A 25,185-nucleotide genomic window follows, 5' to 3' on the forward strand; every position below is an offset into this window, starting at 1 on the left:
AACTGAATTCCACTCTGTGACTTATATTGACCACACTAAAATAAAAAGGTACATTACATGTGACAGCATTCATTGAAGAATATGTACCTCTGTTATCACTGGGGTTCTGGAATCGTCATAGAAACCAACGATATCAGTGTTGTGGCGCGATGATGTTGTAGAACTCTGGAGCCAACGGTGCAGAACAAGCAGCTCACCATAGAGGCTGTGGACTGGTCTTCTACATGCAGTGGTCACCATGGTCCAGTTTTGCAGATTGCAGTGGTTACCATAATACCCAAGGACAAGTTTAAAATAAAAACTCACTGGTTACCATGGTTGCCAGGGTCTAGTGCGGAGTTGACATAGTTACCACAGACAAATGTTTTAGAAACCAAGTGTTTTATAATGGGACAGTTTCCTACGATGAAAGAACAGGAGAAACTCCAAATGCCCTTTAAATTATTCCAGTTTTTGTTTCCATGACGATCAGATGACAGCACTTAGGTGAAAGGGTTCAAGTCTGAGACCAACACAGTTTTCTTTTGGTCCTCTTGTGATTGGCCGGGAGTCGTCCTCCTACAGTGAGGCCACAGGAGCGAGTCCCTCACTGTGCTCCAGGTGGTGGTGGTGGTGGTGCACCGGAGCGAGTCCCTCACTGTGCTCCAGGTGGTGGTGGTGGTGCAGCTCCGCTTTACACACTGTGGCCGAGCTGCAGTGGAGCGACGTGAGGACAGACGGCTCCTCGTCCCCTGGAAGACAAACAGTGTTTTACCCACATGACGGGAAACAAACTCAAATCGAATGAATACAAAACAAATGTATATGATGATTAGAGCCTGATAGACAGAGACAACATTTGACATTTTTCAGTTTAATCATCAAAACCAATGATTAAAACTATAGAAACAAGTCAGGGCCCTAATAATGATGTTTTGAATGTAGTGAGTTTCTACAAAGTCATGGCCGCCGGCCTTACCCAGGCCCGAAGAGGAGGATTCACTGTCGGCTACGGAGGAGGAGTCGGCCTGGTCATGTGACAGTCCCTCCATCAGGGGAATGGACAGCTCCGACGAAGGGACCGACGAGTCGTAGATGCCGGAATCCCGAGGAGGGGGGAGCTCCGGAGGGCTGGGGTGGCCTTCTTCTTCCTGGGTGGAGCCAGGAAACAGCCCCTCCTGCAGGATGGATGGAGCAGAGGAGGAGGTGGAGGAGGATTCTTCAGGGGAAAGTCCAGACACTCCAGAGCTGGACCTGAAGGAGAGGAAGAGCAGCAGTTGTTTAACAGTTGTAAGAACAGTGTGAAAAGTGAGAAACACAAAGAGAACACGAGTATCTCAGGATGAAGGTGATAAGTCGTCAATTTGGAAAGAGGAGATTCTGGACTTTTTGGTGATGTTCTGTAAAGAAAAATACTTTGTGAAGTTATGTGTTGTGTCCTGCCTGCTGCTCCACCCATCACCTGGACGCTCCACTGCAGTGAATGCAGAATCTCTGGTTGCATTCTTCACATGTGATGCTAAACTGCAGTGAAAGTGAGAAACTATTGTGTGGACGTTACACACAATGTTTATTGTACAGTAGACTAGAGGGGTTTCTTAACTCAAAAATACTGACCAAACGCAGTGTATGATCTAAAACAAAAAGAGGACTTTTCATGTTCCACTCAGTTACTTTTTACAGGTCTTAAGGGCTTTCCTAATTTCTGACCTTCAGATTTTATATGATTTTTTTTTTTTGCCTGAAACCAAGATGGGTAAAATTTACTCCAAGTTGCCTGCTATCTCTTTTTTTGTGTTTTTTCTTCTAAAAGAAAAAAAAACAAATGTACATATTTAAGTCCCCAGATGCAACTGCAGAACCTTGGGGTGCTGTTTCTTTTTTAAACCTAGCCAAACATTACTGTCTCCATCATTCCAGTTTTAAAATCCTGAGTCAACCTGCTGAACAGACACATGTGAGAACTGCCTCAAGTTTCGTTTGAGAAAAACTGAAAACTTCCAAAATGTGTCCCTGAGAACTTAACCCCTAAAGCTCAAAGGAGGTATTTGTCTTTTCTTTACCTTGAAGTGGGTCCACGCAGGGAACCAGAGCAGTGTGGCAGACCTGGACTGGGACAGACTCCAGGACTGGGGCAAAGACCAGGACTAGGACTGGGATTGGAGCTGAGGTTGAGACTGGGACTGGAGCCAGGAGCCAGCAGGAGCATGTTCCTTTTCGGGACTCCGTTCCTGCCCTCCAGCGGCGGCGTCCTCACCGCCACCTCATTCAGAACCAAACCGGAGTCAAACCTCCGCTCGGGCGGCGGCGAGGAGGAGGAGGAGGCGCAGGGAGTCTCCGGAGGACTGGACCCCGGGACGGTGGGGAGAGGAGAATGTTTGGAGGAGGCCGAGGAGGCGACGGCTGGAGCCAGCTGCTTCTCGAACCAGTCGGGGTTCTGGCTGATGTGCTGGTGCATGTTGCAGATGGAGACGTAGAGCGAGCGGCCGGACTTGCTCCTGAAGTAGTTCCTCCTGGAGACGTTGAGCGGCTGCTGCTCGCGGTCGCTCAGGCTGGACTGACTGGAGTGGAGGCGGCTGAAGAGCTGAGGCAGCTGGTCCATCAGCTTGAATCTAGAGGAACAGCAAACAGGAAGTATCACTGCATCTGGAGACTGAGCGTAGAATAATCTTAAAGATCTGCATCAACAAAACCATCAATGGATTTTAGCTGTATGTTTATATTATGTCACTCTGTCCACAGGTCTGTATTTACCTGGGAGCCAAACTCAACATGGTGGGGATGTCGTTTTCCGTGGAGTAGTCGAAGTAGACCGCCATGTAGCGGTTCAGCTCCTGAGCCCCCCCGCCTTCACTCTGCTTCGCCATGCGCAGCTTCTCAGCGACCATGGCCACGCCCACCGTGAACAGGTCACTGCCAGATCCACAGATCGGGGCGCTGCTGCTACTGTTGCTACGGCGACTGACTGGCGTCTTCCCTCGGCGACTCTTCTTCTCCACATAGTAGCTGCAGGAAGAGAACAGAGCGGGTTGGAATCAGACAGAAGCAGAAGAAGGGAAAGAAGGAGGAGTGTGAGGGAGGAGGGACGGTTCAATGTTTCTGGAGAAAGGTTAATGATCTGTGGAATCTGTTCATTCCTTTTTTAATATTTGGAACGGGCTTTATTAAATGGTTTTCAGACATTCACTCTAGATAATATCCAGAAAATTGAAAAAAACTAAAAACAAGAACGTAGCAGGAGATCGCCAGTTTAGAGACCTGAGATTTGTGTATTTTTGTTTTTTTACACGTTTGTGTCCATAGTTATTTTAGAAGTGTTAACAACACAACTTGCTAGCTGAGAATTTTCCAGATTTTGTTTTGACATTTCCTGGAAAGTTTGAGCAACTGTCTCTGACGTTTGAGTTCTTGAACACACAGAGAGTTAACTCAAATAAAAATAAGAAAGGGAGAAATGGGACAAAGCAAGAGAAAAAACAAGGAAAGAATAAAGGAGGGAAAAGGGAAGGTAACAATGGATGGACAGAATGAAGTATGGTTTTTTAACAAGGGGAGGAGCTGAGGACATGTGATCAAGCAATAGCGATAGGTGTGACGCCTCCAAATATAAACTTATACTTTATCTTTTAGTGAGAGAAGCTGCTGAGTATCTAATGTCTCATTGAAATTTTAATAGATTATAGTGGATATTGATTATAAAGCAGTAAATCATTAATCTAGCACCATCTAGTGGACAGAGTGGCGTACCGGAGTCCTTTGGAGCAGACGGTGATGATGTAGTTGGCGTCGTCCAGCTGGCGGCTGAGCCACGACATCTGACCCTCCTTACACATCTCCAGATGTTCCCACAGGTCCAACACAACCTGAACACAGGGGAGCCACCAGCAGTCAAACTGGGAACCATTCTAACTTTAGCTTCCAGTCTGGTGTCAGGGGGTCGAGCTTCATCTCACCTCACAGTTGCAGAAGTCCTGCAGGAAGTAGGCGAAGCTCTGGATGACGCTGGTGTGCTTGGGACAGTCTCTGTTGGAGTAGCAGATGAAGACTTTGGGTCGAGGCCACGGCCGCTCCGGGTTCAACGCTGCGCTCTGATTGGAGGACTCGCTGCTCTCCTCGTCCAGCTGGCTGTAGATGTTTTCTGAGAGAAGAAGATGAAACGATGAGACGGACTCATCAGAGAACTGTGAGGTCTGTTAACACGCTCAAATAACGCAGCGTCAGTGACTTAAGACTGTAACCAAGAATTCTCATTATCTATTAATCTGTATATTATTTCACTGATGAATCATCTGGTCAATATGATGTCAGAAAATAGGGAAAATAATCATTTCCGTCTTTCAATCAATCAATTAAGCCAATCTCCATATGATGCTACAAATCTATTAAAACCAATTCAGCCTTAGAGACTAACGCATATCAAAGCAATAAATAACATAAAAGCCAATAATCAGAAGATAATTGAGTGTATATATAAGCGACACCCTAACCCTTTTCTCACCCTGCTGTTTCTTGCGACACATGACAGTGAAGAGAGTGGCGAAGGCGGACATTAGGACCAGAGGCACCGTGATGGCCATGGCACGGATAGGCCCCGCCCAGGCGGAGTGGACTGGAGGACGAAACACACACACCCGGCATGAGACAATAGAATTCAGTTGTTTAAAGCAAAAGTAGGAACGTGAACACGCTGAAAGTGGAGAAGGTAAACATTCTGTGTAGCGTGTGTGTCTCACCCTGGCTGACGTAGTACTGCGTCTGTCTCCTGGTCGTGTTCCCGTCGTCTCTCAGCTGACAGGAGAAGACAAAAAGTCAATAAACCAAAATGAGAGGGAGGAACAGAGGAAATAAATCAGAGTTCCGTGCTGTGCTGCGTTCACTGACCTCTACAGTGTAGGTTCCTGGAGTGACGTTCTGGAGGATGCATGTAGTTCTGAGCTGGTTCACGTCCTGCACAGAGTTAACACTCAGCACTTAGACTCTGGGAAACTTGACAGGGAGAGTATTATACTTCATCAATCACATATTTTAACGTCCGGGTGTAAATGTGGCCTCACTGGTTTGCAGCGCTGCAGTTTGAAAGGCCCGTCGTGCCTCAGCTTGTAGTACAGGTTGTAGAAGTGGAAGCCGAAGGAGGGCGGAGCCTGGTCGAACGCCACGTGCAGGTTGGCGCCCAGCTGGGACACGTTCAGGGTCTTCGGCTTCCAGACTGCACAGACGAGCAGACACACACGTTCAATCTCCGATCAACACAACGAAAACCGGCACTTCCTTTGTCTACATGTGGTTGTGGTTGTCATGGCGACACTGAGGGACTTACATGGTTTGCAAACTAAGTTGTCTGATCCCAGGAGGACTTCACACGCTGTGACACACAAACACAAACAGTCGTCTTAGATATAAGTTAACAGAGAAAAACTAGTTTAGCCTCTATTGTGAGTTAGTGACCAGTCAGTGAATGATGATTAGAATATCAGATTATTGATGCGTCCAGTAATTTCACAAAGTTAAACTAAACTCGACATAATCTGGGCCATCCTTATTTTGTATATCTCAATTCTCTCTCACTGCTGGTCTGTGATCATCACGTGATAAATCAATGAATCTGCAAAGGACTTGATCTGGTCCGGATCTGGGCGGAGCTAAACTCACAGTTGGTCCTGAGGAAGGATGGAGGGAAGAAGCTCTCGTTCATCAGAGTCGGGAAAGGAACAACACGAACCATGTAGTCGGTGTCGAAAGTCAAACCGCTGAACGGCTGACTGCTCAGCTTCTGGAGGAGGATGGAAATAAATTATCAGTGAACGAGAAAACAAGCTTTATCTATATTGCACCCGCTTAATAAAGTAAATTAGAAGTCGGATTTAATTCATCCGTGAATAGGGTTGCAAAATTCCGGGAATATTCAAAGTGGGAAACTTTCCATGGGAATTAACGGGAATATACGGGAATTAACGGGAATAAACTGGAAATGTTGTGGGTAATTTAAAATAACTGTATTTACCTTGTCATATACAGACATAAATATAAACATTTTGTTGTGTCATAGGCTGATTTGAGCCCTGAGGAAACTTTGGGCACTTGACTATACGCTTCTGCATCGTTGTGTCATTCTTAACATAGGTCTTTGCACAGTATTTGCAAATGTACACAGCCTTTCCTTCTACATTGGATGGGGTGAAATGCCTCCACACATGAGATAGTGCACGTGGCATTGTTCTGTAGAATAAGATGAGAAAAAAGTTTGTAAAAAAACGCTAATGCAATGCCAGAGATATAAATAGTTAGCCAAACAATTGGAATCGTCTGTAAACATATTTTACAATTGATGGATAAACGAATGGAAATAGGCTAGATGAACAGATGAACAATCCTCAATCAGCATGCTAATATATTTTCCCAGTAATATCATCGAAACTTACCTGACTAGACCTGCACACTACAGCAGGCCTCAGTAGCCCTGCTGTAGAGTGAAGCATGCTGGGAGTTATCTGTGCATGTGATGGAAGAATGCACAGTGGAGGGTTGAAACTCAAAGTACAGCGTGTGCTGCATTCTATACACCTTTAAAATAGAGTTTTGAATGATGTTTTTATTGCTCAGCGTTTAATTTGCGTATTTTTTTTTTTTTTCAAAATTCCCCAAATTCCTGAGCTAAACTTCCCATGGAAAGTTTCCGGAAATTTACCGGAAACTTTCCACCCCTTTGCAACCCTATCCGTGAATCATTCTGTGAGAAGTCGGGTGTTTTTTTCTCACCGTGCTCTTGTGAGAGAAGTTGAGTTGTCGTGGATCTTTGAGGATGAGATGTTGACACTGTTTCCCTTCTGGATTCTTGTCCTCCAGATAAACTCTGAAGCCTTTAATGTGTTCGATCCCTGAAGAGACAGAGACACAAAGTTCAGCCTCCGACACAGGGACACCGGGGGGGCCTGCAGCGCCCTCCACTGGCAAGGGGCTGGAACTACAAAACAAGAACGCTGACCGACTTCCACAGGCTCTTTCCTCCATTCCTTATCGCCTCCATTTATCTACTTTACTAAATCACTTATTTTTTCCTGTCCTCCCCTAATGCCTCCTCTGCCTGCTTGTGATCTTCCTTGCTCTCTTTCCTTCCTTCCTTCCTCTGTTGTTTTTCCTTCCCTTGTTTCTCCTCTCTCGTTTTCTTTCATCCCTTTCATCACAAAACGACCTGTCCTCATTTCGTCTCCTTCTTCCCTTCCCTCCCTGCCTTCCTTTCTCCTTTCCCTTCCCTCTTTTTGTTCCCTTTCCTCTTCCTATCTCATCTCTTTCTTTCCTTTCGTTCCCTCCTCACTAAACTACCTCTCCTCGCCTCCTCTTCTTATTTAATTCTCTTCCTCTGATCGATTTCTTCCCCTCTCCTCGCTCCCTTTCCCCTACTCCTCGTCACCTCTCATTTCCTTTCCTCACCTCGTGTCAACTATTTCTTTCCTTTGTCTCCTCTCCTCTTCGCCTCCCCCACCCTCATCCTCTCTGATCCTCAAAGACACGTCTGTCTTGTAATTACACCTTTGTATCCACAGGACATGTTTTTTCTATTAGGGGTAAACATAGATAGTTGGAGAGAGAGGAAGAGATAGAGAGAGAGAGAGAGAGAGAGAGAGACGGATGGAGGGAGAGAGAGAGAGAGAAATACAGAGAGAGAGGGACAGAGGGAGGAAGAGAAATACAGAGAGAGAGAGACAGAGAGAGATAATTCAGGAATCTGCCTCAAGACAGAAAAACCTGTTCTTCTGCTCGCTCGCTCGCTCGCTCCCTCTCTCTCTCTCTCCCTCCCTCCCTCTCTCTCTCTCGGATGTTTTGCATGTTAGCAGCAGCTGCAGTGACGCCAGGTTGCTGCTCAGGTTTTTATATGTTTTCCCTTCTCTTCAGTGCTGAGATCTCAATCTTCCGGCCCTGATTCAAAGTCTTTATGAGCCACAGGTGAAGAAGAGCAGATCCTCCACTTCGATACACACTAAAGTTCAAAAGCACAGGGAACTTTTTTACTGAGCTAAAACATCTTAACAACCCTTGGATGGACTGCTGTGACATCTGATGTTCCAGAGGATAAATCACAAGGTCCTAGTGATTCCCCGTCGCATAAAAGTGCAAATAGTGATATAAAACCATGAAAAGCATCAAATCTTCATGTAAATGTTGAGCTCTGTGGACGATAAGACTAGAAACGTTATGTATAAATAAAGTATTTGCTGTATTTACAGATCAGGGACAACACTTGATCAATAATAGACTGTAAAAGAAGATGGATGAAGCAAACGTCCCTGATACTTCGACTTCTTAGTTAAGTCAATGTCCCATCCACTAAAATGGAGGAGGCGGGGTTTACTCTTATAAAGTAAAAACTTTCCCAGTTTGTTTTTAAACTTCCAGCAGTGACACTGAGCAGAAGCTGTTCACACGAGACCTGGAACTTTTCTGTGTCAGTGAGAAAACAACAGAGTGTATTGTCACAGCTAAAGAGAGAGAGAGAGAGGGAGAGAGAGAGAGCGAGAGAGAGAGAGAGGGAGGTTCACCTTACACCGAGCACATGCACCAACACACATTCCTTCACGGTCAAATCGTGGTATTGTTGTGTGTGATGTGATCCTCTTTCTCAGGCTGATCAAAGGGACACACACACATACACACACACACACTCACACACACACACACACACACACACACACACACACACACACACACACACACACACACATACACACACACACACTCACACACACACACACACACACACACACACACACACACACACACACACACACACACACACACACACACACACACACACACACAGCCGGCTAATCTTACAGATTTGAGCACTTTGAAGGTTTTCCTTTCCTGTTCCTCCTCCCTCACTTTTCCTCTTCCCTCTCTACAACTTTCTCTCTATAGAACCCTGTGAGCAGAGTGACGAGGGACACAGAGTGGGACAGACAGGGAGACAGACAGGGAAACAGACAGGTACACAGACAGGGCGACAGACAGGTACACAGACAGGGAGACAGACAGGGAGACAGACAGGGAGACAGACAGGGAGACAGACAGGGAGACAGACAGGTACACAGACAGAGCGACAGACAGGGGGACAGACAGGGAGACAGACAGGGAGGCAGACAGGGAGACAGACAGGGAGACAGACAGGGAGACAGACAGGGCGACAGACAGGTACACAGACATGGACACAGACAGGGCGACAGACAGGGGGACAGACAGGGGGACAGACAGGGAGACAGACAGGTACACAGACAGGGACACAGACAGGGACACAGACAGGGAGACAGACAGGGAGACAGACAGGGAGACAGACCGGTACACAGACAGGTACACAGACAGGGCGACAGACAGGGAGACAGACAGGGAGACAGACAGGGGGACAGACAGGGAGACAGACAGGGAGACAGACAGGGGGACAGACAGGGAGACAGACAGGGAGACAGACAGGGAGACAGACAGGGAGACAGACAGGTACACAGACAGGGAGACAGACAGGGAGACAGACAGGGAGACAGACAGTGAGACAGACAGGGAGACAGACAGGTACACAGACAGGTACACAGACAGAGCGACAGACAGGGAGACAGACAGGGAGACAGACAGGGAGACAGACAGGGAGACAGACAGGGAGACAGACAGGTACACAGGCAGGTACACAGACAGGGCGACAGACAGGGCGACAGACAGGGAGACAGACAGGGAGACAGACAGGGAGACAGACAGGGGGACAGACAGGGGGACAGACAGGGACACAGACAGGGAGACAGACAGGTACACAGACAGGGCGACAGAGAGGGGGACAGACAGGGGGACAAACAGGGAGACATATAGGTACACAGACAGGGCGACAGAGAGGGGGACAGACAGGGGGACAAACAGGGAGACAGACAGGGCGACAGACAGGGAGACAGACAGGTACACAGACAGGGCGACAGACAGGGAGACAGACAGGGGGACAGACAGGGGGACAGACAGGGGGACAGACAGGGCGACAGACAGGGGGACAGACAGGTACACAGACAGGGAGACAGACAGGGAGACAGACAGGGGGACAGACAGGGGGACAGACAGGGGGACAGACAGGTACACAGACAGAGCGACAGACAGGGCGACAGACAGGGAGACAGACAGGTACACAGACAGGTACACAGACAGGGAGACAGACAGGGAGACAGACAGGGCGACAGACAGGGCGACAGACAGGGAGACAGACAGGGAGACAGACAGGGAGACAGACAGGGCGACAGACAGGTACACAGACAGGTACACAGACAGGTAAGTTACCTAGTGGACTTGGGGACCAGTGGACCACCACAGCGGCCTGGTCTTCACAGGACAGGTGGCTGAAGGAGACGTTGGCGACCTCGTGGATGACATGTTTCCCCAGCGGGTAGTTTATTGAACAGTCTGCCGGGCGAGAGACAGAGAACGAGAGATTAATAACCACAGTGCATGTGACAAAGTACCATTATATATATATTTCAACACTTAAAACCTGCTCGACACGTGTTTCCATCAGCATCTTTCTGTTCATTTCTCTCATTGTGTCAACGTGTTCGTGTGGAGACGCTCGTGTTGGATTCGTTTCAGAAACCTCGGAGCTCGGGAGACAAACTAGGAACTTTTTCTGTTTTACAATTTGGACTCGACAACTTCCTCAGTTTTGTTCTGTCTGAGCCCATTAGACGTTTCAGAGCCGGGACACGGATGAGACCATTTTTAAACTCGTCTAAACAATAATAACTTTTATTCTTCTTCTCTGCATCATGCACTGTGGTTCAATGGTTTGTTCTTCGATGCAGCACCTAAATCTTTTAAATAAGTTAGTGAAGGGTGGAGTTTATATCCTGTAGTGAAAGTTAATTTTACATTTACCCTCAAGGTGTTTTCTGATAGAACGATAATTGATTAGTAATTTCAGTCATTTCTCAACCATTAAAAAAAGAAGAATTTCTACCTTTCCTTAATTTGATATGATTGTAAACAGAATATTTGGTTATTTGGGGTTTTAGGACTTTAAATCAAACAAAAACAAGACATGTTATAACATAAACTTTCAACTTGGACACATTTTTGTTCATTGACTAAAGCATTTATCAAAGAAATTATCAGCAAAAAATAAAGAATAGGATTTAATCTTTTCTTTTCGGACTGAAAAAAAAAAAAAAGGTTCAGATAAAGACAAATATAAGGTCATGTGACATATGTGAGAACAGGACACCGCTGATTAAACAGGAAACTCAGGAGTCACCTGCACTGAACTGTCATTCACACTTTTAAAAAACCACACCTTCACCATGTGTACTCTGACACCTCCTCCTCCTCCTCCTCCTCCTGCTCCTGATTTCTCTTGTGAAAGACGAAGTTGGGCGGACGGAGGAAGAGGAGGAGGAAGAAGAGCAGCCAGCCATGAACCGGGAGGGACCGGAGGAGAAAAGATGGACTTAGGACGCAGAAAGGAAAAGGGGCGTGAGCTCAGACACGACTGACTGCTCCTCCTTCCTACTGCTGCGTATAGACGGAGAGGACTGAGGCGGAGGAAGAGGAGGGGAGCTTAAAGAAGGATGGAGGTGATAGAGATGAGGTTAAAAGGTCATTGGGATACACAAGGTCAATGCTCCTTTTCCTCTGGCCTCCTCTTCCTCTTCAGAGCCGGGTCATGTTCAGGGCTCAAGGAGAAGGTCACAGCTGGTCGCTCCTCTTCCTCCTCCTCGGCCATCATAAAGCTCCTCTATAGGATGTAAGGAGGAAGGAAAGGTCGCAGCTTAATTGTTACTCCTCTTCCTCCGTCAATCCTCTTTGACCTCAGAGCTTCTTTGTACGACAAATGAGAGGAGGAAGAGGAGGAGGATGAAAGAGGAGATAAGAGGAGAAGTTCACAGCTGGATGAAGAGGAGAGAACCATCTCCTTCCATTTAAAGAAGCAGAAAAAGGAGGTTGGAGCTTTCACACAACCTTCTTCCTCCTCCTCTTCCTCTGCCTCTTTTCCAAAGCTCCCGAGAGATGAGGACAAAGTAAAGACCGAGGAAGACAAAGAAAGTCTTCTTCTCTCCTGTGTCAAAAATCTAACAATGCAACTCTGCTGCTTTTTACTGGCATCACTTTCCTCTGAGAACAAATGAATGAACGCACACTTGGCAACTTGTCTCTAATTCAGTAAAGAGACACAGTTGACATTATACACTGCCTGGATCTAACTCTAAACTCTGAATGTCAACCAAGGCCCAACAGTCCCCTTAACTTCAATTCAGCTGCAACAAATTGCTTTTTCAGACAAGCACCAAACTCACACAGGAGCTGTAGGTGGGAATGAGAAAGTCCGAGTCGGTTTCTGACTGAGTTCATATCAGAAAACAGCTTCATAGAAAGATAGAAGTCCCCTAAATATGCCAGAATTTCACAGGTTCTGTCTTGGTCCGTGTCCCATCTGTTCAACAAGTTGGGTGAAAATCTGTTAATAATAATAGTCGGCTAATAATCAATATATTCTCGATATATATATTAGGTGTATTTGGTATTTAACCACAACAGTGTGTGTCTGTTGATGGAAATGAGGGAACATGTCACTATGGCTCAAAGTTCCTGTACAACAATGGATATTAGTTATTAAGATCAGTCACTGGATAGTTTTGGTCTATATCAGGGGTTTTCAACCGGGGGTCCGCGGCCCCCTGGTGGTCCGCGACGGCATTGCAGGGGGTCCGCAAAATTCGCTTCGATATTTGGACACATTTCCAGATTACTCTTGAATATCGTGAAAAATATCTGAAATAAGAAAAATATGTCTAAAATATAGGGCTGGGCAAGTTAACTCGTTTTAATCGTGTTAACTCAAGTGATGAGTTAACTCGATTGTTTATCTGCCAATTATTTTCTTTTTTCCTGTTCTGCAGCAGTCAGCAACAGACTTTCACAAAAAAAGCCTGACTTTCACAATAAAACAATAAATAATCAAACCTGAGTGAATGCGAGATAAAATAATTAATCGAGTTAACTCATCACTTGAGTTAACTCAAGTTAACTCCATTGAAACGAGTTAACTTGCCCAGCCCTACAAATAATATAAAGGTGCTGGTGATCATGAGGTTAAACTTGAGTAGGCCTCAATTGTTTGTGTGATATTGTATGATTATCATTTGTGACATATTCTGCATTACTTTGTCATCTTCCCTCTTCAGTTGTAGCCCCAGTTTATGTTGATTGTTATTGATCACCGTTACTTTAACATTCTCTCAACATGTCGCCTACATGTCTGTACATTTAAGTCATGAACGTTATATATTGATATACATCTGGTTCTGATGCAGTACAACTACAAACTGCATTTCAATTTTGTTTTAAATTCTGAAGCACTGAAAATCAACCGTTTTTGTTGTTTTTTCACAGATTTTTATAGATTTGTTTGAGGTTTTCAAATAAAACCAACTTGGAAAACCAAATGTTAAAACTTCCTTAGGCACACGCGTAGGCACATCAGTGGGCCGCGGATTACTTTCTAGTCACAATGGTGGTCCCTGGGACAAAACCAGTTGAAAACCCCTGGTCTAAATGTTGGATTTTTTTGGGCTATAAAAAATACTCTGTCTCCAGTCTTATGTGTGTGAAGATTTTCTGATCTCTACGCATGTGACCAACTGCAGGTCAAAGGTCACCCTGCTTTATATTCTCCATTACATCACTGCAACCACAGTCCGAGTCCGAAGAAGGAAACTCAGAGGCTCCTCCTCCTTCATCCTCTCATCCTCCTCCAGCTGGAGGTTCACAGGAAAGGAGGCAGTGAGGTGTGTCACACCCTCAACACACACACAGACACACACACACACACACACACCTCAGTACACACACACAATGAGCCTGATTCCGATTGTCATGCTAAAACACCTCCGTGCTTTACTTTGGCTTAAACCTTGCGGGTCTAAAATCTTTTTCTATTTCCTCAGTTCTTAAAGAGGAACCATCATCGTTTCAGTCACATGACCTTCTGACCCCTGACCTCCACATCATCGGTGACATAATATGTATTAAAATCAGATTCAATGAAAATGAATCACTTTAGGAGAGAAAGGGAGTCACGGCCGCTGTTTTTTAATTTGTATCTAAAGGAGCAGTTTCACATTTTTGGAAATGAAATGATTTGCTTTCCTTCAAAGTGATCGATGAAAAGATTAAACCCTCGCTCAACAATTAGTCACAGAAAAACAAGGAAGTCATCTGAATTGATTCATCCTGTCATTTTTCAATCAAAGTTACTCAAGAAATATTGTTTTCTAGCTCTGTTTATAAAACATGACAGACACGTGAGCGCCTCTGGTCCGAAAGAGACCGGAGACACGACCCCTTGTTATTCAGAGAGTTTGCATTTTTCATATTTCAGAGACTAAATGAGTAACTAACTGGCAAATGTTTTGTTGATGGAATTATAACCAACACATTCATGGACGTAACATTCATGTTAAACAAAAGAAGCTGTTGGTTATTATGGCTTTTTATTGGTTGAGTGTTTTCTGATTTAAAAAAAAAAGTTTCTTCACTTATAGGACCAAAGCTATGTATATAGTTTAATATGAGGACTGCTTGAAAACTGGGACACACACACACGCACACACACACACACACACACACACACACACACACACACAAACAAAGGAACGTGCTTCTCGCTCATGGTCACGGACAAAGGCAGGAGGGAGGGATCGGCCACGGCTCAGGAACTTGACTTTTACAGAATAAAGAACAAAAGAGGAGGAAGATGGTGGAGGAGGAGGAGGAGGAGGAGGAGGAGGTGCAGGATGTGATGAGGATTTCCATCCTGGGTATGTTGGGGGTCTGATCAGAAATTAGCAATGAAAATGTTCTGACGCTGTATCACCTAAATGTTGCACATGAACAGGGATCGACTCACAATTCCCAACGACACTGAAGATAAGTTCAATGTAGAAACAGTATCGTCATATGATTTAATACCAAAGGGCGACTGGATTCCAACGTAAAACCATAGAAACTGTTGAAACTCACTCTCAGCTCTGAAGGTGACGGCCAACCTGCGACTTCCATCTGCTCCCGACTGCACCTGAGAGAGAGAGAGAAGATCACATGACATTAAAGAAAAGACCTTGAGGTTTGTTAGTTTAATCAGAGACCTAACATTGTTAAAACACTTTGTGGGCTCTGTGTTTTAATCACATGGATTAAAGGGATGTTTCTGATAAACTCAGGTTCCAAATGACGTCACCAGCGCAAGATGGCGGCGCTCGAATCCAGGAGGTTTTGGCTTCATTCTTGGGAAAGGGGACGATGGTGTAGACGCGATGTCCATCTGTATTTACGGTCTATGGTCCTGACAAATGGACATATGTAATAAAAGCAGTAACTTGAAAATGTCACTTTGAGTTCCTGCTGCTTCGGGACTTTTATTCTATTTTATTTTATTCTATTTCTTATATATTGTTGTTTTTCTTATATTGTTGTTTTTATGTTCAGTGCACCAACGACACCAAGTCAATTTCCTATATGTGCAAACATACCTGGCAAATAAAAGAATTCTGATTCTGATTCTGATTGACTGTAACACGACACCCGGCTCCAGCGGCTGGTGTCAGACCTGGAACTCCACCCAGCAGCTCCATCCAACACAAAGGGCAGCAGATGCAGCAGCGCATGATGAGCACTGAGATAAGAGGACGTGTGTGAACATCACTGCACCCCCCCCCCCCCGAGCTACAGTTACCCAGAATCCCCCTCTCTGCGTCCCAGGACACAGACGCTGATTCTCATAAGGTTTGTTTCAGCAGAGCAGGGCGGTTTTATAGGTTTGACCTTGTTTTCATGTGCAACACACACACACACACACGCACAAACACACACTTGAAGTTGTTACAGAGGTGTCAGACACACCTGAAATCAATCAGACAGACCCCCTACTGTGTGCGTGTGTGTGTGTCTGTGTGTGTGTTACTGAAGGTGTGCCATGCTTGTTAGCAGCCAATGTACCTCAACAGCCCATCCACACACATACGTTTGTAATTATATCCTCGTGAAGACCTTCATTGACACACTCCGTCCCCCGGCCCTTAAAACGAACACTTGCATCGACCATAAACCAGAAGTAAAGCTTCAAACAGCCCTTTGAAGAAGTGAGGACAGAGGGAAATGTCCTTAGAAAGACAGAAACACACACACACACACACACACACACGTTTATCCTGTCGCTATTAATTATAGATTTAGTTTCGGCTGCCGACCTTTGACCCTTCCAGGTTTACATGCTGCTGTGACCACACATGTCCTGCTGGCAGCATGAAATGGGAGGCTAATTAAAAAAATCACAAAAAAAAAGCAGACTTCCTGACTGGTGGCACTGGGGAGAAAGTACCAAGCCCCGAGAAACGCTGGTTCTTGGAATGTGGGAGAAAAGTATCTGGGATCCAACACTTTAATTTTCAATTGACGCAAAACTGAAAAGGAAAAAACAGGAACACAAGTATCTCTGATAGAGGGATTTACTGTAAAGCCCCTGGAGTAAGTTTTTGTATTTTATCCATCAACTGATTTATGAATTGTTAAATAAACGAGACAATCGTTGCATCAAACGACCGTCACCAGGTTATAAGCTGAAATATGTTGTTCACGTTGAAAAGCTCATGCTTGTATCTGATTGGCCGCTGCTTCCAGAGCCGACCCATGTTCCCCTTTGTGTTGTGCACGACACTTTGTTTGTTGGAATCCTTTGTGTCTGAACCCGAGCTGCATCACTACAGTGCCGTCATTCTAACTAATGAGAGCTCGGCATTTTTCTCCACACATGCTGTTGTCAGTTCACATCTGTACATTCCAACACAACGGAGGCTGTTACCGACCACCAGGCCGACAAAGTGCCGACAGAAACCATCCTACACTATCTCACTGCGTCAGACACGGGAGTTTTCAATAGCTCAGAATTGAAAACTATGAGAGAAACCTTCACTCTTTACAACTGACAATTCCTACAATTATAAAGACAGAGCTAAATACTTGTCTTCCTTCCTGTGGCCAGGTGTTTCTCACTAGTAATAATCATTATAGTCCCTCCACCCACACCCCAGACACACACACACACACACACACACACAGACACACACCCTGGGGCCAGAGCAAACTGAGTCACATCATCAAACAACTCAAAAGAAAAGAAGATAAAAAAAAAAACTAAGATAATAAAAGAACCGTTCATTATTCGTAATAAAAAAAAGAACGGAGGAGCAGCTGTTGGAGGTCAAACAGTTCCAGAGAGAGAAATGCTGCAGGTTCGACTCAGAGCTTCACTTTTTAAAAACAAACATTTAGAATCATAATATAAAAACACAAGAAGTTTAAGCATGAAAAGAGCAGAATTCCCCTCGGAAAACCCCCCCACGCAGACACACACAAGACACACACACACACCAGACACACACACACAATCAGCTCCTGCTGTAATCAGGCCAGCTCAGTTAGCTGAACATCAACAGTAATTAATCACAGCGCCAGAGGAAATCACAGGAAAAAGAGCGAGGGAGAGGAGGATGCAAGGAGGAAGGAAAGTACGCCAGAGAAGGGAGGAGGACGGGAGACGTAATCAGCCGGCCTGCAGGGAAGGAAGGTGGGAAGGAAGAACGAGAAAAAGGAAGGAGGGAAGAGGAGAAGGAGGAATCTGATTAAACAGGAACTCCTTCAATTACAGCTCTCAGGGTTCATGTAGCAGACTGGTCCTCTGCCTGGTCTTGTTTGGGGCCGACAGAGCAGTTCCAGATGTGGGACGGAGAACAGGGGACACACTCCCTGTTGACCTCTAATCAACAGACTCTCGTGAGCCGAGCTGCAAACAATGAGGAGAGTTCTGCTCGGTGAACCAGGACCAGAGCCGGGTCATGAGCTCCATTACTCTGTCTGTAGAGAATGAGCATCTGTCGAGATTCATAATCTGAACTTATTGTTTCATCAGAAAGTCTCAGAGTATTGTCTTAAATATAAAAAATGTGTCTACTTCTGTTGTTTCTGCTACGGAACGTCTAAGAGTGAAGTCTTAGGGTTGATCATTTGTTTCTAAAACGCTTTCTTATTAGTTGAGTTTCTCTTCACGTTACAAAAGCCATGAATAAATTAAATTGTCGGTTGCACTCAAGGGACTAAACAACACAACTTTTCAGTCTGAACCCAATGATTGGCTGCTGCACCCGTCTGTCACTAAAGCTGCTTTCAGATCGAACTCTGCAGCTCTTCTGTATTTTCTCCAGAGGAAGAGCATGTGTGTAAATCTCTCTCTACCATTTTCTCTATTAAAGAAAAGTAGCAGCCTGTGTGTGGCTGTGACCGGTCGCACACATTACAGCTGCAGCAACACAATCTGTATAGTTTTAAGGCTAAAACAAGAGAACTTCGTAGAACGGCACAAAGAAGCGAACACACAACACTGTGTGGTTGTGTGTTCGCTTGATGAGGGTCTTGTTCCTGCAAAGGCCTCAGGGCTCAAAACTCTGCTCTGTTCCCCTAATGTCTTCCTGTCTCTTACAAACACACACACACACACACCAACACACAAACACACACAGACAAACACTACCATATGGGACAACATGGCTGCACCGGACATCTACAGTACGTGTGTGATTTTAAGGAGCATTAACTTCCCAGTGCAACACTAGAGCTGTTTAGGGGAATTACCTCTGGGTAGAATCTGTAGAATTGGCAATTGACCATTTTCTGGAGATTTTCCTGTTTTTAGTTAATTTCTAAAACAATATACTGTATATCCATTATGCTGTTAAACCATTCTGACAAATACAGTGTATATACAGTGAATATAGGTCATAGGTTTATACAATGCATACAGAGAGTAAGAACAAAGTAAATGAATACAAAGAAGCACAGCAGAGCTTCTCTCGGGAAGAACAAGTAAAACCAGACAAACACTGTTACGGCCTAAATTACCTCCTTCTGTGGATTTACATATTCGCAAGAGTGAAGCCAGCTCCCATAAAACTACATGAAAGGATTGCATTGGCTTTTAAAATGGATTTTAGTTTGAGTGCGAGTGTTGACATATCCATCGTTTTTAACCTTTTTAATTAATTAATAATTATGATTTAAAAGATAAGACGAGAAGGTGACACGAGACCTAACTGAGTAAAAACACAGCTTTGTCAAAAACTTCAACTGCCTAATAGAATCATAAACATTAAACCGGAAGAGCAGTAGTCTTCTCTTTACTGTTTTGCGGTTCCAGTGTGGACAGGAAATGGAGGTAAGCTTCGTCCCCGTGTGCTACAGATCCATAAATCATCAGGTGCTGATGGTAAAAACAGACACGGTGATGACACACAGAGAAGAGCTTTTCAACATGTGAGCCTGAGACGACCAATCGTCCAACAGCGGATATGAGACGTCCAGTTTTCCAGAGTTTTCACCAGTTCTCTCACAAAATGATTCTCTGGATAATTCAGACAAACGTGGTCTCAAGTCTCAAATTCAAACCTTCCTCCCCTCGAACATTATCAGTTCCTGTTCTATTAAAACGAACATAGTGATATGATATAAAAAGAAATCATGGTTGAAGAAATACAAAAATATAACAATGTGTGTGTGTGTGTGTGTTTGTGTGTGTTTGTGTGTGTGTGTGTGCATGTTCGGGAGCAGCCAACCAGAGATTTCCCACCACAGGAACAAAACCTGCAGCTTCCTCCTCGTGCATGACTGCTCCTGAATGACCCCCCACACCACTCCTCTTCATCCCAGCTCCTCCCCCTCCTCCTCCTCCTCCCCCTCACCCAGGAAGAGCCACCCAACTCCTGCTGTGACAGTTTGTCTTTTAAAAGACTCTCTCCCACTCCTCTTCACCGAGAGGACGAGGACAAACTGTGACTTCCTCTGAAAGGACAGAACCTGACGACACTGAACATGTGCACCGTGTGAGGGTCTCGGACCCCTGGACACAAACTGAAAAGAGCTCGACTGCCCGGACGAGAAACCCGCTCCCCTTCATCCAGCTCCGAGAATCGGCTCGGCCAAGCAAAGAGTAAAGATATGAAGCACTGAAGCTCTAACTCCAACTTCACACAACTTGAATTAAATGTTGATTTATAAACTGCTGCTAAAATCCTGAATCCTAATAAACACCATGTTTCACAAATCAGCTTTTTAAAGAATAAATGATCCAAGAGTGGAAAAGAAATAGTTCTTCTTTAGTTATGATCTGATTTAATCTTGATCATGATGTATTATCTTATATTCTGATTTTATTTATTTCATTTATTAACTTTTCTTTTTCAATCGTAGCTATATTGCTTTCACAATTTATAAATGAGGTTTTAGGACAGAAATGCATTCATTCAAATGGTTCTGTATCTTGATTTTGACCTGAAGATGGCATGGAAATAATAAACATTGCAAACAAATAGACTAAAAGCTGATTTAATACCTTAGACAATAAATGTTTTTATTTACCAGAGAAGAGGCTGTCAAATGTTTAATGTTTTCTGAATCTGAGCAGATGTTCAGGAGCTTTATCTGAATAAAATAATAATCTAGCAAAAGTATGAATTAAATCAGGAACTGAGTTTCTCAACCTCACCACATATTCAAAGCCAATTTTAAGAATTTGACTGTTCAGGTGGATGTGTTGCAACACGTAGGCGCGTCAACATATCAGACTCACACACACGCACGCACGCACGCACACACACACACACACACACACACACACACACACACACACACACACACACACACACACACACACACACACACACACACACACACACACACACACACACACACACACACACACACACACACACACACACACACACACACACACACACACACACACACACACACACACACACACACACACACACGCACCTGTTCTGTGCAACGTGACAGAAATACCAGCCCGTTCAAAACTTAATATGCAAATCACAGGAAGTGTGATTTGCATATTACATAATTACATACACTTCCTCCCAGTGTACAGAAATGAAGCCAAAACATCCCGGTCATGGCTGCTGCCAACTTGCACTGGTGACATCATCCGTAACCAGAGTTCAACGCAGTAGCGGAGCCGCTGTATTCACACGCTCGACCAATCGCGAGTCAGGATCCGATGTCAACGTTTTACCAAATTTTTAAAACATGCAATTTGACTGTTTAGTTGGGATTTGTGACCTATACTCCAGCCAGCCACCAGGGGGAGCGACCAATACATAGCTTCTCTTCTGGGGAGCTAATAGTATCTTCTGTACGTCTCCAAGTTCTCTGCCTGACACATTCTCAGTCTGTCCATTAATGGAAAAATCAGTTTCCTCATTTTTGGTGCTGAGCCGAGAATCTCATTCCCAAGAAAAACCGGAGAGGATGAAGAGATATTTCGTTTTTTTATGGAGGAGGTGAAGGTCAAGCATCGACCCTTCATCCTCCGCCTGATCCAGTCCCCAGAAAACCAGAAAACCACACGTGTTTCACATCGGACGCCCACCCAGCCGTGACGCCCTCCGAGGCCTCCTGATGCCAAAAACACATCGGACCCCCAGAGGATGATGGGATACGTGACATGGTTACTCAGTGGAAACCTGCGTTGAAAAGCGAGGGGAGGGGGAGAGAGAAAGAAGGATGAAGAAAAGAGAGCGGAACAGAGAGAGAGGAGGAAGCTGAATGATTTCCTGGTGAGTCTTCCTCCGCTGAGACCGATGTGATGACTTCAACAGATGTGTTGAACCAGAGAGAGAGAGAGAGAAGCATCTCAATCATCGGTCGGCCTCCTGCCTCGGCCTGAAACATCCAGTGAAGAAGAAAGTTTCCTTTAAGTGCTTCAGTGACTCTGAAGAAACCTGATTGTTTGTCCATCTTGACACTGGAAGGGGAATTCCACATGTTCTCCACACGAAGGTCTGCTTTCAGGTGTGGAAGAGAACTCTGTGCAGAGGAGTGGAAAGAGCCCCTAGTGGCTCCAGAGGGAACTCGGTGAAGTCTGATAAAGTGATCAAGTGACTCGAGTGCAGCATCGGTTTGATCTGAAGGCTACAGGTTTGAAAATGAAAGAACTCCGGGGGTGTTGAGTTAGATGGAAGTGAGGTTACCAGACCTCTGAAGCCAGATCCTCATCCCGGCTCCAGGCAACATCTCAATGCTTCTTCTAACACACACCACACATCTCCACCTGGGCTGCCAGAGGCCAAGCTTCCTCATTACTGATGTTACCTTCCAGCCAATGTCAGCCGATCCCAGGTGACACGGTGCGAGAGGCGACATGTGTCACCAGCACATCGGACCAACATGTCAGAGACAACCATTCACACATATGGGGAATTTAAAGTCAAAGCCACGGCCAAACCAGGACGTTGTTGCTAACCTGTGAACTCTGCCGTCCTGACAAAAACCACAATAGATAGAACAACACTTTATTGATCCTGATCCCTGTTATAACAGAGACAAATGTTTAATCGTCCTCGAGCCAAAGAATGTTTAGAACAAAAGACTTAATTGATTAATTGTCGATCAAAATAGCCAATGGAATAACCAGGTAATTAACTCATTATCTCAGTGGAACATACCTGACCCGACCTTTCAAGTAGACGCACACATGGGGAACTGGCAAAGCATTTATGTGACACACACACACACGCACACACAGCTCTAATAACTTCACACCTGTAGAATAGCAAGTCCTTGCACCCCCCGTCAAGCCGCCTTTGAAGTGTGCGTTTCTGAAAAGAGAGGGGAAGCAGGGAGAGAGAGGGGGAGGTGTGTGTGTGTGTGTGTGGTTGTGTGCGTGTGGTAGGGGGGTGGTGGAAGAGGAGGGTCGCAGGAAGGAATGTTTCTTCAGAGTAAACAGTGTGAAGCTTCCTGTAGAAAACACTTCAAAGCCAGGGAGAGGAAACTAGGATAACACACACACGTGCACACACACACACACACACACACACACACACACACACACACACACACACACACACACACGATCAGATAATTCTACTTTCCATGACTCAAACTTGAAAAAGAATATAAAATCACAAACTTTGCAAACACATCTGTCACACACACACACACACACACACTAACACACACACACACACACAGTTTTCACATCAATCTCTAAAGGTTTGTCTGTCATTATTTTGACCATTAATTGACCAACAGATTAATTGTGTCGGTATTTTCAAACTCTGAGCAGCAGAAACTCGTAGAAACACTATGATCTTTGGGGACGTCACAGAAATCTTTCTCAAACTCCATTTGTACCAATGACGAGAGACAACATGGATGCAGAACTGCACAAACAACAAACATTCATGTGGCCTGGTCTGAAGCTGGGATGTGGACCATGATGTGGACCCAGGAGCCACCGGGGATGAAACCCACTGAGAAGCTGTGAGTTCCGAAGCCTCTTCAAAGTGCAGCACAGATCAAAAGCTGCTTCATTCATGTTCAGGAACAAAAAGCTGCTGTGAGGTTGTGACACAGAACAATGTGGAGGTGGCGGGTCGGATCGTTACCTCCGACAGGGAGGCTTCCCCTCGGCCTGTGTGTAGCTGGATTGGTTTTTAAACAAGATTACACACAAACTACAGAACGGATTTCCATGCAGCTTGGTGGACTGATGTGATTTGGGTCAGGGGAGAAGCCAGGACGTTCTTTGAGCCGATCCGGATCAGGAGGAGGATCCAGCAATTTGTTTTCATTTGCTTTAGAATTTGTGAGATATCTTCTGACATTTTTCTATAGATATATTCCTGTTTTTATCTACACACACACAATGCAGGTCATCTCATTAACAAACTGTAATTCACCTCTCAAAATTAACATGGAATAAAATGGAATCTGTGTATTTCTAACCATTGATTTTCTGGTTCTCTTTGGGCTACATGAAGTTTGTTATTGTAATTGTATATAAAGATATTATATCATATCTCTTAGTGTATTTATGCAATTTATCTCTCCTTGAATCATTACATTTCAGTTTATATCATTGTGATGTTTTCAAAAACACAATCATTGAGCTTAGGAAGTCGTCTTTAAAAATCTGCATAGATCTGATACATATCATTCAAATGTTCGTTAAGTTTAGTTTGTACTTTACCTTTTAACTGTCTGTTCAGAAAGTAATGGTTCTAAAAGGTGAGATTTTATTGGATATAAATCCTGCACCATGAGCCACATCTAAGGAAAACACTTGCTGTAATAAAAACAGATGAAAAGTTGCTTTTTAAAACGTCTTCAAAGTTAGAAAATATAACTTTTTTAAAGTTGCAGTCTGGTCCGTGCGTAAAACGTGAGCTGCAGCTCCGCGCAGGTAAGGAAGGTGTCGAGAGGGACGATCCACACAGAGAAGTTAGGATTAAAATAACAAACTGAAGATTAAACTAACAAACTGAAGATGAAACTAAACCCAACAGTCACACACCAGTTTATCACCAGTACAACTGAAGTGAAACCAGCAGAAAGCACCGAGCAGCAGGAGCCTGGAGAGTTTTAGAGACGATCGACCCAGGATCAGCTTCAGGCTTCGTGTCGTTACATCTACACGATGGAAGTAAAGTTTAGAGTTTTCTACCTTGAAGCCACATTTCTCCTGGTTCGGGTTCCTGGTTCCTGAGGTCGTAGATCCACCAGGAACATATAAAAGCAGAAAGAAGGTGGAGAGGGAGATGAAGAAAGTGCGAGGAGCCGCCATTCCTCCCTCAAGTCTGAGCAACTCTGAGAGGAGGAGGAGGAGGAGGAGAGGAGGTGTGTGTGTGTGTGAGAGAGAGAGAGAGAGAGAGAGAGAGAGAGAGAGAGAGAGAGAGAGAGAGCACAACATGCACTTTTAAGAAGTTGACTGGAAAATAACATTTCTAGACAAATTGTCATATTTGTTGTTAGCATTGATAAGAAAAGATAAGAAATAATTTGTTGATCCCTACCTGGGGAAATTAACTGGTTGCAGCAGCCGATACAATGAGGTAAACAAGAGAATAAAAATAAGCAATAAAATAGTCAAATAAAAAATAGTCAGTGATTAGTACTTTTAAAAAACTATTGACAGGCACCTCAAGGGCCAATCAGATGTCAGCATGGGGTCCTTTCTAGACTCTAACACCTTGATTCATTGTCAGAAAATCTGAGTCGGTAACAAATCATCAGACAAATACATTAAAAAATTTCTATAAAACAGTCGAGCACAAAAAGCAAAAGTTGGAGTAT

The 25,185-nt window shown here is 44.6% G+C and overlaps 1 protein-coding gene across 1 annotated transcript; it reads right to left on the reverse strand.

Moving 5' to 3' along the window:
- Positions 1–558: 558 nt before the first annotated feature.
- On the reverse strand, positions 559–24,676 carry il17rd (interleukin 17 receptor D). Its single transcript, XM_061070005.1, has 16 exons — positions 24,557–24,676; positions 15,010–15,064; positions 10,279–10,401; positions 6,736–6,854; positions 5,629–5,749; positions 5,297–5,341; positions 5,034–5,185; positions 4,861–4,926; positions 4,713–4,767; positions 4,478–4,588; positions 3,933–4,117; positions 3,727–3,842; positions 2,734–2,985; positions 2,043–2,591; positions 959–1,233; positions 559–731 (listed from the first exon to the last, which is right to left on the reverse strand). The coding sequence occupies exons 1-16, from the start codon at positions 24,674–24,676 to the stop codon at positions 559–561; spliced, it is 2,517 nt and encodes an 838-aa protein (XP_060925988.1).
- Positions 24,677–25,185: the final 509 nt, after the last annotated feature.

The sequence above is a fragment of the Limanda limanda genome, chromosome 4 (genome assembly GCF_963576545.1).
Source record: "Limanda limanda chromosome 4, fLimLim1.1, whole genome shotgun sequence".
Lineage (NCBI taxonomy): Eukaryota > Metazoa > Chordata > Actinopteri > Pleuronectiformes > Pleuronectidae > Limanda > Limanda limanda.